The 15921-nt window shown below is 35.7% G+C and overlaps 1 protein-coding gene across 1 annotated transcript; it reads right to left on the reverse strand.

Moving 5' to 3' along the window:
- Positions 1-894: 894 nt before the first annotated feature.
- On the reverse strand, positions 895-10845 carry LOC123703484 (nuclear factor interleukin-3-regulated protein). The gene is made up of 2 exons (XM_045651492.1): positions 10564-10845; positions 895-3164 (listed from the first exon to the last, which is right to left on the reverse strand). The coding sequence occupies exon 2, from the start codon at positions 3120-3122 to the stop codon at positions 2019-2021; it is 1104 nt and encodes a 367-aa protein (XP_045507448.1). The 5' UTR covers positions 3123-3164; positions 10564-10845; the 3' UTR covers positions 895-2018.
- Between the last annotated feature and the right edge of the window lie 5076 nt (positions 10846-15921).

A 15921-nucleotide genomic window follows, 5' to 3' on the forward strand; every position in this document is an offset into this window, starting at 1 on the left:
CCTATATTGATAAATTTTTATCCTGAACAGTAGAAATAACTTTTGGTACTCCTAGCATTATTATCTGATTCGTTGAGCTATTAAATATATGCTTAGAAATGTGCAACAGGCGCACATAGTTTTTGAAATCATGTCGTGATTTACTTCTTTGCTTACAACCCACATAATTCAGCTATAGATCCTGTTTGAAGTAATAAATCCTGAAAAAATGACCAAGAGCAACGGATAGTTTACATACAGAAATGAAACGGGTGTGACATACCCACCCATGAACGCTAGATAGCATTTTAATATCTTCTTTCATATATCCATTCCTATTATAAGATTCATATGTTTTATTTCCCATGTTCTTCTGACATCTAGGTTAATTATCATGACTCGAGTAGGGTTAAATAAAATACTATGTATGTCCTAATCTAGAGTCCAGACAAAAATCTATCTCTGTCTACAATATTATGTAAATCCGATCAGCTATGGATGCATTAAATAACTCAAGCATATCAGCTGCAATTTTTTAAAGTAACGTTTTTATCACTGGGAATCGAACCCATGATCTTAATAGTTTTAAGCTATGATCACATTTCATTAGTTCAAAGAAAGCTGATGGAGATATTATTACTTTATGTAACTGTATATACCAGATATTATTCACAAATGAAAGACTTGATTAATTTAATAATGATATTGAGTAAAATATGAAAGTTTTAGTTACTTATTAAAAAATTGTTCAGTTGAACCAATTTTTGTGTATTGCATATGTATGTATAATTGTATAGTCAGCTATTAGCTATAGACTATAGTAGGTACTTGATCATGTATTCATTAGAATAATTTCTTTTGATTAGCCAATAGTCACTTCAGTAAAAGTGTTCAGGGTTTCAAATAAAATTCATGTTTAATTGTAATGTACACAATTTATTCATATCGTATAGTGTTTCTTATACAAAGATAATAAATTGTAAAATCCTCTTTCACGGTCCGAATAAATAAATACTTAAACTCCTTTAGTTCTATCACATGCCCTTAGGACAAACAGGAGTGTAACTTACAAGACAGCAATACTTGATATAGCCTTCTTAGGTCTCACATCCCAAACCATGGGTATACATCGATATCTACACATTCAAGACATTAACATCGACTAAAAAGAAAAAACGCCATGCGTCACATCAATTTTAAACGACTCAATAGGTACTTATTAGAGATGGCAACACATGGTTAGGGAATCGCATACGGTACATTATGAAATCGCGATCTTTTAAGAAATGTACAAAAATATTACATTTAGACTTTAGAGCTATTTTACAGGTAGGTATGTTTTGTCAAAGGCACTGGTATTCTTATCTGATTTAATTCAATAGGATTATCTTACAAATAGTTTGCGATTTCTGACAGCTAGAGGATCATATTTTTTGGTTTGGAACATCATATAACGGGCATTCCGAATGAAAAAGACTATACATAAAAATTTATAAATAAACATCTAGATTGGACTTAAGCTTACTTACATCGACTTACATCTAACTTATACAAAACATAGTCTTCAGCCATCGATTTTCACAAACGAGTCTTCGAATAGATGAAACAGATCTACTTCTCTTATATTACAGTTACATTATACATAGCTCACCACTAAAAATGCATCATTTTTAAATCTATCGTGAGTAGACGAGTTTTATCTGCTCGAAAAATCCGTAAACCGAATATTAGTCTCATACAGAGTTCTCCGCGAACGCATCTCTCGTATGGATCTATCTCTAACCTATCAATACGACTACTAGGAAGGATAACGATTAGGCGATGCGACTTAGCCGCGTACAGCTGCACAATATCATACAAATATATATCTTCATCTCTTTACATCGTGGTAACTTCGACTACTAGGGAGGGGCAGGTTGAGACAGTTTGTACGAATAAGATCGACACGTGACGCGAAACGAGCGAGGCACGACCGCGAGACGCAGCCGAGGCGACTCAGCGCGGGCGCTGCGCGGTCCAGGCGCAGGCGGGCGGGGCGCTCAGTGCTCGAGTGTGCGCGATTTGTTCTGGTGCATCATGTTCTTGAGTGTGGCCACCTCGGTGGCGAGCCGCGCCAGCTCCGCCTTCAGGTGCGCGTCCTCCTCCTCCGCTAGCCTCTCGTCACTCACGGGCCGCTGCGGCCTGTACTCCACTCCCAGTGAGATCCCGGAATCCCTCTCGTCGCTGGAGCCCTCGCCGTCCCATGAAGGTGAGGAGCGGGGGCCGGGCTCCTGCTTGATGTGTTGGAGGGAGAGAAGAGCGCTGGCGACGTCTTTGTCCCCGAGATGTGATTTGTGGCGTAGTTTGAGTGGCAGGCCGGCGTTCTCTGGGGCGTACTGTTCGCCTGTCTCGTCGCCGGAGCCCGATAGGGAAGAGAGTTCGTAGGGGGATGGCGCACGGCGCGATCTTGATAGATTGAGAACGGAACCGGGAGGTTCATAATGTGCTGGGTGAGGGTAGTACGCTTCTGGAGCGGGAAGTCTTTCCTGGTATTGTTCAGGAGCGCGTTGTGGTGGTGGGGATGGGGGAGACGCTGGAGGAATCGGGGGAGGTGGGGGTGGTGCTGGTGGGAATAGAGCATTGCTGGTCAGTTTACTCCTTTTCGTTACACACAGGACTTGATCACACGTCGGTAATGTGGCTAAGACTTGGTCGATGCTGATGAGTGTTTCTCCGCAGATTCCATATTTCTCTTTAATGGCGTCTAATTGCGCTTTAAGCACATGGTTTTCCTTTGACAGTTCAACGACGCGTTGTTCGAGCACCATGTCGTTGAAGCGGCGTTTTTCCCGGGAACGCTTGGCGGCTTCATTGTTGCGCCGCCTGCGGTCCCAGTAGCCGTCGTCCTTTTTGCTGTCGGGAATGAACTCGCGTTGCTTGCGTTGCCCGAAGAATTCTTTCCTTTTGGAAAATTCGAAGGAGTTTCCGAATTCGTGATGCTCAGCCGATCCGTTGGATGAAGGGGATTGGTCCATGGGGTAATGCGGTGATACAGAAAGGCGCGCGCGCGGCGGCGGCGGCACGCGCTGGGGGCTCGGTGCGGGGCCCAGGGCGGGGCCTCCGCCCAGCAGCTGCTGCTGGCTCAATATAAACTCGGCGACCATGTTTCGGCGGACGTTGGATCCGCACGAATCTTCAAAGTGGTTCTGTAACAAAAGAAATATTACGTTAGTAAAATTATTTGCAATTTTATTTATAAGTGCATAATGCTTGCAAAAATTCTGTCGCAAGTTCCCGCGTTACTTTACACGTGGATTTTGTGAAACAGTGTTACGACATTCATTTTTTTCACTCCCTTCATGTTATAACGCGTTAATAATGTTTCCTAACCTCTTGGCATATTACACGATGGATTTTGAGGTCGCACAGGATACTGTTACGAAAGCGCTTCCTTCGAAAGAAAATTGATTAAAATTTTAAATTAATTACCGATTGTTACAATAGTGCTATTAAACGGATACGACACGAAATGACCGAATGCCATGCCCGCTAACATGTGACCGATGTTGACTAAGTGCTGTATTAACTATATTTTAAAAATAATATTGAAATTTCGCAATCAGCTCACGTTGGCAGCGGCATGGCTGAAACGCTTAACCAGCATTTTATTATTTTAATAATCTCGCATTGATCGTCGGTGTCGATAACCACTGCGCGACACCCTAACTTAATATCACTTACGTAAACGCCTATATCCGAACGATATCGAATGGCCAAATGTGCATCGACAGGAAGTGCAACGAAAAATAGTTTAATTGCCTCGTTATCAACCGTTTATCGACAACAATGGGAGATTCTTTCCTAAGTGCCCATTGTGGTGAAACCATAAACTAGTCTATTTCTTTTTTCCGCGTCGGTTTAGCGCACGGAAAAAAGAGCAGAGCGCTCACGTTGCAGCGCACGCGGCGGTGTGGGGGACAACGTGAGAGTCCTTTCTAAATCTGAAATTATGCTTTTCAAGAGCATTTTGCATGTAATTTTAACTACGGCGTCTGGGAACACGTGCCTGCCGGCGATTATACGAGATTATTCACATTTTAAATCAATATGAAATTCGAAAAAGATCATTAGAGCCCCGCTAGAGATTTTTAAGATGTTTTCAAGTTTATCGCTGCATCTTGACGACTTTACATAACCACTTCCTATTCTGATTGGGGTATTCATGTAAATTAGTTTACGTGACGCGAAACTTTGTATTGTTTAAGTGGATATGAAATTAGGAGAAATTTATCGATTCTTAACGATTGTTATGCTATTAAGTGATAATTATATCAACAACAATTACATAACAATTATCGTTTGTCAAAGTTCAAAGTAGGTACTTTCCCATCTTAAAACAAATATGTTTTCTTATTTTTGATCATGTTTAATTAAATTAAAATATTGAAATAAAAATAGTGTTACACGCCAAACGAGTTGAGAGCGGTGTCAGTAGGACGGCCTAGATTCGAACCCGTTACTATAACCGTTCGATTACAAACCACTCTAATTGTACCGTGTCACCGACCATTTATTCAGCGGTATTGTGTGGGATTATTATACTGTAAAATTCTATTTAAGATTGCCATCATACATTTTGATGAGAAATTGTGATACAATTTTGGAGACCGTAAACAAATGTAATGATTTGCGATAATGTGCCTAAACATATTACAATTACGACTTCATTTCTAATGTAAATAGCTATGAAACATATTTTTGTAAGAAAATTTACGTCGGTATTTGGTAGTTAAAAAAGGACAATAGATCCAGTGCATCGCATATTACAGTTTGAGCTGAATCACTTACATCAGTCCGTTATACAGATGTTCTCATAAATACAGTTAAAATCATGACTACATGAATTTTTTATCCAACCGCCCACGCGAGTTCTATACAACTCTTGAAGAACTATTACATCTTAATAAATGTATTCAGACATATTATTAGTCAGTAGTAACTGATTCAACGGTTTTTTAATATATAATCTGTGTTCATTATACTTTGAATTCGTTCGCAAATATTATTATCTTCTCTTATTCTTTTCTTAGAATTGTTGTCGCAAAGAACAAACAATTTATACATTAACAGTTAGATATTGACAGAATAGCTAATTCCTCAACATTTATATGATAAAGTGAATAATTTTGTAATAACGCTATGCGTCCGTTACTTGCCGGTTGAGAGGGAACAGTTAAAACTGCGGTTAGCGTCTCGGGAATATTGATCGTGTTTAGTCAATTGTTTAATTATTTTTCAAACATTATTGTATAGCAAAATAATGCTGATGTGACAAACGTATTTCATTGCTACAGTGATTTCACCTGCACTTTAATTTTAGAGCGTTATAAAGATAAACTAAAGTCATGTAAATATAATAATCACGTTAGCTTAAGAATGTGACGAAACGGCATACTTATTTCGGAATGTTAGATGCGACCGTTACGTAATTATTATCGTACATTTGGGTGCTAAGATACCAATACTGTTAGCTCGCTATGCTGAACAGTTATCGCTAATCATCTACTTTCTTTAAACCGTTACCCAAAAATGGGGACTTACGGTACATCGATACTTTTTACGCTCATCTGGTGCCTACAACACGTAATACTGTTATGAGTGGTTTCGTCACCCAAGAGTCAAGGTTGGGTTGGGCAACTGTCATGTATAGAACAAGAATTACTTTTCATTGGTAGATCGACACGGGTTGTATTTTGATTTTTGAATGCCATATTTCATGACACGCAGTGTACGCTCATGACCAAGCTCACTGTAAACTGCAAAAACCACGCAAAACTTATATTTTTTGCGTGGATTAGTTAGTTATCCTTTATTATTTTCGTAGTTCATAGTAATTTCAAGTTTTATCTTTATTTACATTGGTTTGATATCAGATAATTAGAATTAAAATTAACATTGAAATGAAACATGTTTTCGTAGCATGTGGATTTATAAGTGTGCGATGTACACGTGAGGGTTATAAGGCTTTATTATTTACAAAGTTTTCACACGTTTTTGTTATATCTCAATTCTCAATAGACGATAAGATGATTCGTTTATTGACCAAAGTTTGAGTACCAATTTATACCATGGTTCGAGTCAGCAAATTATAATTTTTAATTAATACCATCTGATCATAGGCGATATTTTTTTTTTAATTTCGAATAGGTCATTGCTCCATGGAATTTAATATTCAAGCGACTTACGTAATAGAAAAGGTATGTGAAAAATGTTGCCATATTTGGATCAAATATGAACAGTGATAACCTATCAGGATTTCGTAATTGTATCACTGAGTCAGAGCAGTAACAAATATTGATAAGAGAATTGGTTCAAGACATTTTTAATGTATTATGCAAACTTTAATTGCGTCTTTGTCTTTGTTCGGGGCAAATATTTTTAAATTAAATTCTCTGGAAATTGCGTCAACAGTTTGTAGTGAGAACATTATTAGCTACTATTTTTTTTGTTAATTTATTTAATTAACACTTATATAGTTTATAAGAAATTATTAAATGTTAATTTTATACTTTTGAAAAGAATAAAAAAAATCGTGGCTTTGATAGTGACTTTCCCGCGCATTGATGCGCTGCACAGATAGCGAAAAATTTAGAAGTCTGTGGCGCGCTGATCGAATTGCAGGAACACATTGCTTCCTTGCGAATCCACCGTGCATGACCTCACAGGCGTGATTGTCCTGGCACACACGTGTCGAGCGCGGGTTGGTCACGCGGCAAACAACACGTGCCACTCTTGAACCTCACGTTGGTGCTTGCGTAACACTTCCAAGCACGTTTACTCTTCTTCAAACCGTTATATAAACTGCAACGTGATTCGCCAACGTGAAAACTAATTATTCCCGCTGACACGACACGCCCTTGACCGTTAGATGAGTTAATTTAAGAATGACCAGTTGGTCATAAATATTTATAAATTTTCTTATTTTTATTCAAGTTCGCTTATTGTTCGTGCAGGTGTATTTAAAACGAGGAAGTTCATATTTAATATTGCACTACTCAAACAATAACGTTGCCAATGTACAAACAAATAAACGTTAATATCGTTGACCTCAAACGGCAAAACTAATTGCGGCGCGCTCTTGACCTTCTAATAAGAGTCATAGACAATATCAGCCATCTTGGAAAAAGTAGAGAAAGTAGTACAACGGTAACTTTCCACACGCTCGCCGCCTGTTGCGCGGGAAGTGGGCCGGCAGCCATCTTTGATTTAACACTTTACCAACATAACAGGCAGTGTGTGACAAGAGATATCAGACTTTGGCGTCGTGATCACCTTGGCTGTAACTAGCAGAGTACTATTTGAACTGTTTATAAAACAATATGACGTTGAAATGATGTTTTGTTTTCGATGTCGCGTAGGAGTGATCAGCGTAAATCCTTACGGTCGCATTGTTTATTTTGACCCCGAGGATAGTTGCGGAAGGTCGCAGTTTCTGGACGGGTTTCAAGCATTTTTCCAAGACACATACTTGACCGATTTTCGTATTCGCACTCAGCGAACACCCAATTAAAGTACGGGCTATTTCGAATCGGCCTCACACCCCGATAATGGTTTGGTGTCAAGGTTCCGTTTCGTAACTTCTGGTGATAAACGGCCAATATAAAATGTGTCAAGGTTGTTCCGTTTTTCTGGGATTTCCCTATCTGATAAAAAATAATCTTTGAATAAATACTCACTGTTTGTATGCGATACAAACCGGTAAGACCTACTTTGCTGGCCTTGTTCTATACAGCTAATTGCTACATTATTAAGAATCACTTAACCTATTTCAGTGCTCTAGATTCTGCTAATTTACCTACGAAACGCTGTCCGTAAATAAGATTACGTAATTTCTTTCAATTTCAAGATAATGGTATTGCTCGATAACCTATATTATACATCTATACTTTATTTTCACGTTCGTACTAATACAGCAGTTTTAGCAAAACTAGTTCAGTTACGGCATGAGTCATGGGATTTCCCCTTAGTAATAATTATGCACCGTATTATGGTGAGAATATCGGAAGCGTCATAAAATTAATGGATGACAAGCTGACGAGGAAAGTCATTGCTCTCAATGCAGTGATAAATCTTGACACTTGTGGAGCAATAAATGCGGATATACTTACAGAACAATTGACACCCAGGGTCAATACTAATATTAGCTCAAAAGCAATCGATAGGACAGTCACAAATAACCTTGATGAATTTTCGGGTCTCATTGTTACGTCAGTGATCTAATTGAGTCGGACGCAGAAATTTAGGACCTCAAATAATAACGTCATAATATTATAGTGATCCACTTACTCGCAATTGGTTGTGCCTTCACGTGTACTTCGTAAGTAGGTTAGAGTTACGCGAGCGGGCGAGATAAAAAAAATAGGTCAAGTTATCTTTGGTTGTCCTCGCGCCGATGAAATTATCGTCCGTTGTTATTGCGTATAAAATCGTTTTACGTAAGAGAAATTTATTGTACATATACAAATGTTTTCTAGGCCGCTTAGATTAGCGCGAGACATCTTTCTAGATCGAGTGTATTCGGCGCAATTTGGACAAAGCCGTTTGTGCACATTTCGCATACTCATTTCCTAATACTTGTGTTTTGCACAAAGCAATTCTATTTTTAATTATTATTAGGAAGCGTGTTATACGTATGATTTCATCGCATGACTCTGAATGCATGTACTCAGTCAGGGTCAGTCGCCAGGGTTATAATCCTTACACGATCGTACATATAATGGGAATTAAAATTCATAACTATGCGAGTCATGATGCACGATTAACTAAATGCATGCGGGTACGGCCTTAACTTGTAATACCTTCCGGACAACCTTGCGCTTTACTTCCTTTATTACATCATTTATTATCTATTAAAGATACAGATACATTACTGCTTTCTAGGATCTAGAAATGTTAAAATTTTCAATTTCTTCATGGCGAGGCTTAGCAGTACTGAATGTTTCGTGGCCGTGTTGCACCGCGTAAACTCAAATAACGGTTTGTTTGTAGTTACGACACAGTTGTAAGCGCTACAGAGTACAGTTCTCATAATACAGATATCAGCTTGCAATGGGTTGCGCAACAACGCCCTAGGGACGTTGCGTCATACATAGATACAGCGGACTGACCTTTACGCGATCGATTCAACGGTCTCGTGTTCGAACGATTGTTTGAATAATCTTTACTGGGAAACGGTATATTTAGCGCTGGAGGGAACTACCTGAAGACTGTACACGAAATTTGGCATGAAAACCTAAGAGTACTTAGAAATGGTGACGTGAACTGTAGAATGTAGATGCAGTGTTGGGCTAAATTTCTCTTGTATTTCAGAACTAATTGAGTTTATATAGTTGTGTAAACAGGAGAGAAACACATAGACGGTTGTTTCCGCACATCCGTAGGCGAATGCACGCCGGATTGGAACCTTGAACCAGTTGTGTAAGCGCTTACAATGGCTTACGACAGAGCCGCTGTGCCAGGCGCCGTTTACGACATCGCACTAGTTACTAGCATAATTCATCAATTAACACTATCAAATTTGGCTGGCTAATTTTAATTTTTGTGATCTATTTTTTTTCATTATCACAAAAATATTTTTAAGTTTGTGCAAAATAATTTAAGAGGAAATTCAATTCATCAGTTGGAAAAATTACACAAATTGGAACCTAAATAGAAAAATGTAAAATTTTAGATATTTACCTAGGTATCGAAAGAAATGTTTACATTAAATCGAATCGTCTAACCATGAAAGTAGGTAGATGACATAATAAACGATAAGAGAAAATTATCTGATTATAAATGCGCAAAAATAAGTTAAAGTGAAAACAAAGGAATTATCGCGATAATGGTAACAAAAGGCATGCATGGTGAAGATACGAATTTTAAAACAGAAATGTAAACAGTGATAAAGAACGCGATCGAGGAAGTTATCTCAAAAACAAAAAACAATGAAGGACAAAAGGAAGTTCAATATTCGAGAATGCGTATAAAGATGATTTAAGCGAAGACTTGGCACGAATCTCCGCGAGCATGAGTAAACAAAATCGACGCAAGATGTCAATGACATTACAAAAACAATTCTATGGAAGCGATAAAGCAATTTCCTAACTGACTCACCTCATTTGTTAGTCATTGATTTAATTTAATGTGAAACAGATCAGAAAATTTAATCCATTTATTTATATGCTGGAAAATCTGAATTGCGCATTTGAGCGGGAAAACTTTCTTTTTGGTAGTTTGAAATTTCAATTCGATTCCAATTGAATAGTTATTTTTAATAAAATTTTAAATTTTTTCGTTGACCAAACAATTTTTTCGATTTTTTTTTGGTCAACAACTTTTTGGGAAAAAAATTGCAGTTTTGTCAGAAATATTTTTAAATAAATTTAATGCTGATTAAAGTTTAAGTCCAAATATTATAACCACGATAAAAATAATAAATTTTAAGTTTTTCCTTTCTAATAAGAAAATTTTCTACACAATGAAAAAAAAATTTATTAAAATTGGCAAGCCAAATAATATACCAAAATATAAAAATTAAAAGAGACAGAGGTAAAAGATACTTACAAAAATATTTGCGGTAATTTTGCAGTCCTTATCCGGAATTATCCAAATAGAGGGAACAATGTCATAGTTTCACAAAAACAGCAAAACACTGAAACGTCTTCAGTAATTGTTTATAGTACTTAAAATTTAACAATAATGTTAAACACTCCCACTTATCACGTCCCAAATGATTTTGTCACTATCACAATGTTATGACGAAATTATTCACTGCGAATGCGTATAACTCTAGTCAGTTGGACACGTCTATCTTCAACGAAGTCTAGAGTGAGACTAAATTTTGTAGTGGGGTCGGCCGACTCACGGTCTGCAATACACCACCACACCCGCAACTTGCGCGTGTGGTGGTGTATTGCGAATGTGTGCGTGGCTGCAGTGGTGTGCGTGATATTTACGTAACTTAGCTTGACTGTGTGTAATCGACGGTCGGCGCTATTGAGTCAATGTAGTGTCCGATTTTTTTAGCTAATTCGCGATTGAGTCATTTATTTGTGGCGTTTTTGTACCTCTACGAAATCAATCGATTGATAAGCGTTTAACAATGGCGTAATGAAAACGAGTATGAGCAAATTTTAAGCCAAGATTTGCGTTGGTTCTATTTTTTTGGTGTATGTAATCTGTGCTCAGTAATGGTTTTGTTATAGATGTCAAATTTTGAAATGTTCGCTGACGCAAATCTGAAAAATTACCGAATAAATCAATTGATATGGTTTCTGAACTAAATCTAGATTCATGTATTTTTGAGATTGACATGAGATTTTCTTACTATTGAAACTTGAAAGAAGGAAGGAATAACTTGAAATACCTAGGTAGTAAATTTTTACATTTATTAAATTCATAATACCTAATACCTACTTACCTTATTATTTTATTACAGAATTATTAAAACATTATTATTAATATATGAAAAAAGTTACATGCTTAGGTATATGTATTTAATGAAATTAATGCGTATTTATTGTAAATATCTAAATACCTTATTTCTGTGTTTAAATTTAAATTTCACACAACTCCTATAACATTTAAATCAGTTTCCTAACTACTTAGTTTTTATTGTCAAGCAATGATAAAAATAGTTAGAAAATACCTTGGGTGTCTTATAAATAGCTCTTACGTCATTAGTAATCGAGTTTTATTCGATATAATTAGTTTTCAATAACGCTTTTTTGCAAATAATCTAAGTAATAATGCGGAAATTATTGTCTTTTAATGATGATTGTATTTATTATTTACCTTCTATTTACGAACCGTGTTGACATTGGTCAAGAACTATTTGATGTCGCAAAAGGAAAGACTGCGAAAGATTTGTAAAAAATAGCTATGGTACTTGAAATAACAATAGAGTCAAGTAACAAAAGAATTTAGCAATACCTAAGTGTCAATGAAAAATTGAAGTAAAGTAAAGTCCTGCGGATGTTGTAAATAAAAGTACCGAAACATTTAACGCTCAAAATCATTAAAAATGCACGGTAATTAATTGAAAAACTGCACTCAAATGGGTTTAATTCTTTGAGAGATACAGAAGTAAACCAAAGATACATTATCGTTATTTACTAACTGCCCTAGCAGACTTTGTTGTACCCCATTGCCCCTTTTTCGTGTTTTCTCTCAACCTTGTGGCATTACAAAAACGTTTTAAAAAGATCGCATTCTCGAGTTTTACACTTAACAACATATTTTGCAATGCATTGATATAAAAAGTGATTTAATAATATGTATAGTTTTACTCTATTCCAATGAAAATAATCGCACTGGATCGTATGTTTGGTTGTTTGTTAATAAATTAATGATTATAAACGGATAAACGAATCCGGAGCTAGAGTCGTTTCAATAAGTTACTCTACGTATAGATAGAGTCAGTCAAAAACAAGTAATACATAAGAGGTAACAACCGACGGAGGCTAGACAAAAATAAAAAAACGACGTGTGGCACTCGGGGATTGCCGCGGTAAAGCTATTGCATGCTATGCCTTCAAGCCACACCTCCGCCCGTCGGAGTGGGGAGCGTGAGGTTTTTTCGTTACGGAATTTCTCGATTCTGTCCCCGCGCTCAAGGCCCGCGATAGGAGCTATGCAATAGCTTAAAACTTAGGTATATTATAATTATAAAATACCAGACGTATATGTATAATATTTCAACGCATTTTTTACTCTATGCATAAAACTCTACAGCACATGGTACCAGAATGGTAAGCTTTATCGCATACAAAATTATGTCTCAATAAGCAAAATTCAAGTATTTTTCCTTGAATAACATTGAATGTCACGGTCTTGGCTGGTCACGTGGAAGTCAAGGGCGTGTCGGCTCGCGTAATACACGGAAATGTTTGAAATAATTGCGTAACAAGGATTATTCATAATGTTTACAACTAATCGGTGTGTATGCTTGAAAGATCACGTTGGTGTTAAGTCTATAATAGTCTGTGGCATAGACAATAATTATAGTATTGTATAGTCTGTATTAAATTGCTCGCATTCTTTATATCTATGTGTGCATATCCGATTTTATTATGTATTGCATAACTATTTAATTTTAATAATTATAATTTAGGTATGAGTAGGAAAAAAGTTGAATCATAGATTAGATTTTCCTACTTATTTTTATGTGGTTTTAATGAGGTTTATTTAATTATTCATAATCTGTTTGGCTGGAAACTGTTAAAATACATATAAATATTCATGTGTCTTTTTAATGGAATTTTCTATTTTCAAAGCGAACCTGCGTAGTTTGCACCTACGTATTTTTTTCTAAACCGTATTCTTTATAAACCATAATATTCTGATAATGCAGCCTTTTGAGTAGAATACAAACTTAATATTAATATTAAAACAGATTAATAACATCTAAGTTATGTGCATAACAAGACTAGTCTACGCGTAAAAAAGATTCAACGCAACAAATGTACGCACAAAGTGTCAAAATATGAGCGAATTATGATTGACATCAGAAATCTACGTAATTTGTAAATATTATAATGTCATAGAATTACCTCAAAGGAACACAATCGCGTATGAATCAAATTTTTAATGATAATTCTTGCGTCATAAGTTTTGAATAAATTAAAAATGTGACCCGTCGGATCACTGGGCCAATCCTATGACGGGGCTATAGTGACGTATGTCTGACGTTGTATTTGGCGGGAAAAATTACGTCAATAATTAAAAAAATATGTATTCGCGGAATAAAATTATTTAATTGACGACAAGAGATTTCGAGATGTCACTTTGTGCGTATAATGGTATGTTTTTGTTGGTAGTACGTATTATTTGGGATGAGTTTTAATTTGTAGGTAATAAGGTTTGTTGTATTTCTTTTACTACTGAAATAACATTTTTTTTTCATTCTATATTATTATTTATTATTTTATAAGTTTCCCCGGTCGGCATGAGCCCAGCCGAAGCGATCGATAATTTTATAGATTTCTTCATTACTTCAATTATTTGACCTATGACCTTATACATTTACTTTCCTACCAGGTTGCCTGGTAGAGATTGCTGTTCAGCAATACAACCTCTTGTACAAATGATGCCTTTCATCGTCCTTTTTTTGCTTTGCCCATTCATGTTTGTACAATAAAGTTTTATGAATAAATCTATACAAATATTATAAAGCTGAAGAGTTTGTTCGTCTGTTAGTTTGAACGCGCTAATCTCGGGAACTACTGCTCCAATTTCAAAAATTCTTTCGGTATTAGACAGCCCATTTATCGAGGAAGGTTATATAGGCTTTATATCATGACGCTACGACCAACAGGAGTGGAGCCACGGGGGTGAAACAGCGCGGAGCAGCTAGTAAATTATAATTGTAAGTATAAATGACCATTATGTGCTTCTCTATCTTATTCTTACGTTTATAATTTTACTTTGTTTACTATTATAAAAAAAGACCGAAATATAACAACCGTATTGTTATTGACTCATAAAAATATTGTTTTATTATATTTTTGTTCTTTAGTCATGTCACCTGTCACTCTTATTTCCTTATTACATTGTCTTATCCGTACTTATTTCTTTTTGATGTCCAATAACTCGGGGTTATTATTTCCTAAAATATAATATGAAATACAATAGACTAGGCGCTTGCTCCGACTCCGCTCGGGTCCTTATGTTATTTTGTTAGGAGCTCTATGTTAATCAGGAATAATAATTATTGGGTGATAGAATTTCCCTTATCTATAACTATAAGTTATATTTATATAGAGTTTATGCATTAATTTTTATCTAGAGTATAAACATATTATGTCATAATTATTTTGTTCTTATATTTAAAAACATACTAAATTGTTATTTTTAAACACTATTTCGAGTGATAATAAACATGTATGCTACTGAATAATCGAGATCATTTCCAACCAGCCTGTAGGTTAGCCTTGTGTTTTGTTATTCCGCAGTTTTTTATATTACAACAAAAAATATGTTACGTAAGTTGTTTGTATAAGTAGGTAAGACCTACATAATACAGTGCTTTATGGTTCCATAACATTATTATTCAATAAAAAAATATGATGGATACAGTCGCGGAGTGACGGTTTATATAATACATTTTGTGTTACGTAAGTTCGTAATAGTAATAATGGTATAAATAGATAAGGGGATAAAGTACGACTGTACGAGAAATGTAAAAATCTGTCGTTATCTTTTAAGATGGCATTGACATTAGCATAATTGGTTAAAAATAAAAAGAGCAAGCGTGTTCGAAACGTATTAAAACATAATTATAAAATTGTAGTTAAAAAGCCGTCCGCGTCGCTTGTCCTATATTTCCTAATGATTTTGGGCAAATGTAGAGCATGGTCTACATTTTCATTTGTTGCATATAATATTGTAATAACAACACATGCCGACATCTTTTGTAATCTTGTATATGTAGCTTAGTAATATTTATTGATAAAAACCTTTCTATATGACTATTTTGTTTGTATCAATAAATGAATGGTATACGTGAAATAGGTACATTAGTCGCAATTTCACTGTGTTTTCTGTTTAATTTCTGTTTTTATTTTTAAGTCTTTCATGTATGTTGAATCAAATGTCTTTTCTTTCTTTTACTACTATAAGTTCTTTGAAAATATAGTAGAATAATAAGCTAGTTAAACCATATGATTTAACTAGCTTACCGCCCGCGGCTTCGCCCGCTTTGTCTATAACCTAATAAATTATATACTAAAACCTTCCTCTTGAATCACTCTATCTATTAAAAAAACCGCATCAGAATCCGTTGCGTAGTTTTAAAGATTTAAGCATACAAAGGGACAAAAGGACAGAGAAAGTGACTTTGTTTTATACTATGTAGTGATACAGATGAAATATTATTACCTACATATTTTGTTGTGTCTAAGATTAGTTATTATATTGATTTTA

The sequence above is a fragment of the Colias croceus genome, chromosome 26 (genome assembly GCF_905220415.1).
Source record: "Colias croceus chromosome 26, ilColCroc2.1".
NCBI lineage: Eukaryota > Metazoa > Arthropoda > Insecta > Lepidoptera > Pieridae > Colias > Colias croceus.

Excerpts from the sequence above, each read along its gene's own strand:
- LOC123703484 (XM_045651492.1), bottom strand. The coding sequence starts at position 3,122 with ATGGTCGCCGAGTTTATATTGAGCCAGCAGCAGCTGCTGGGCGGAGGC.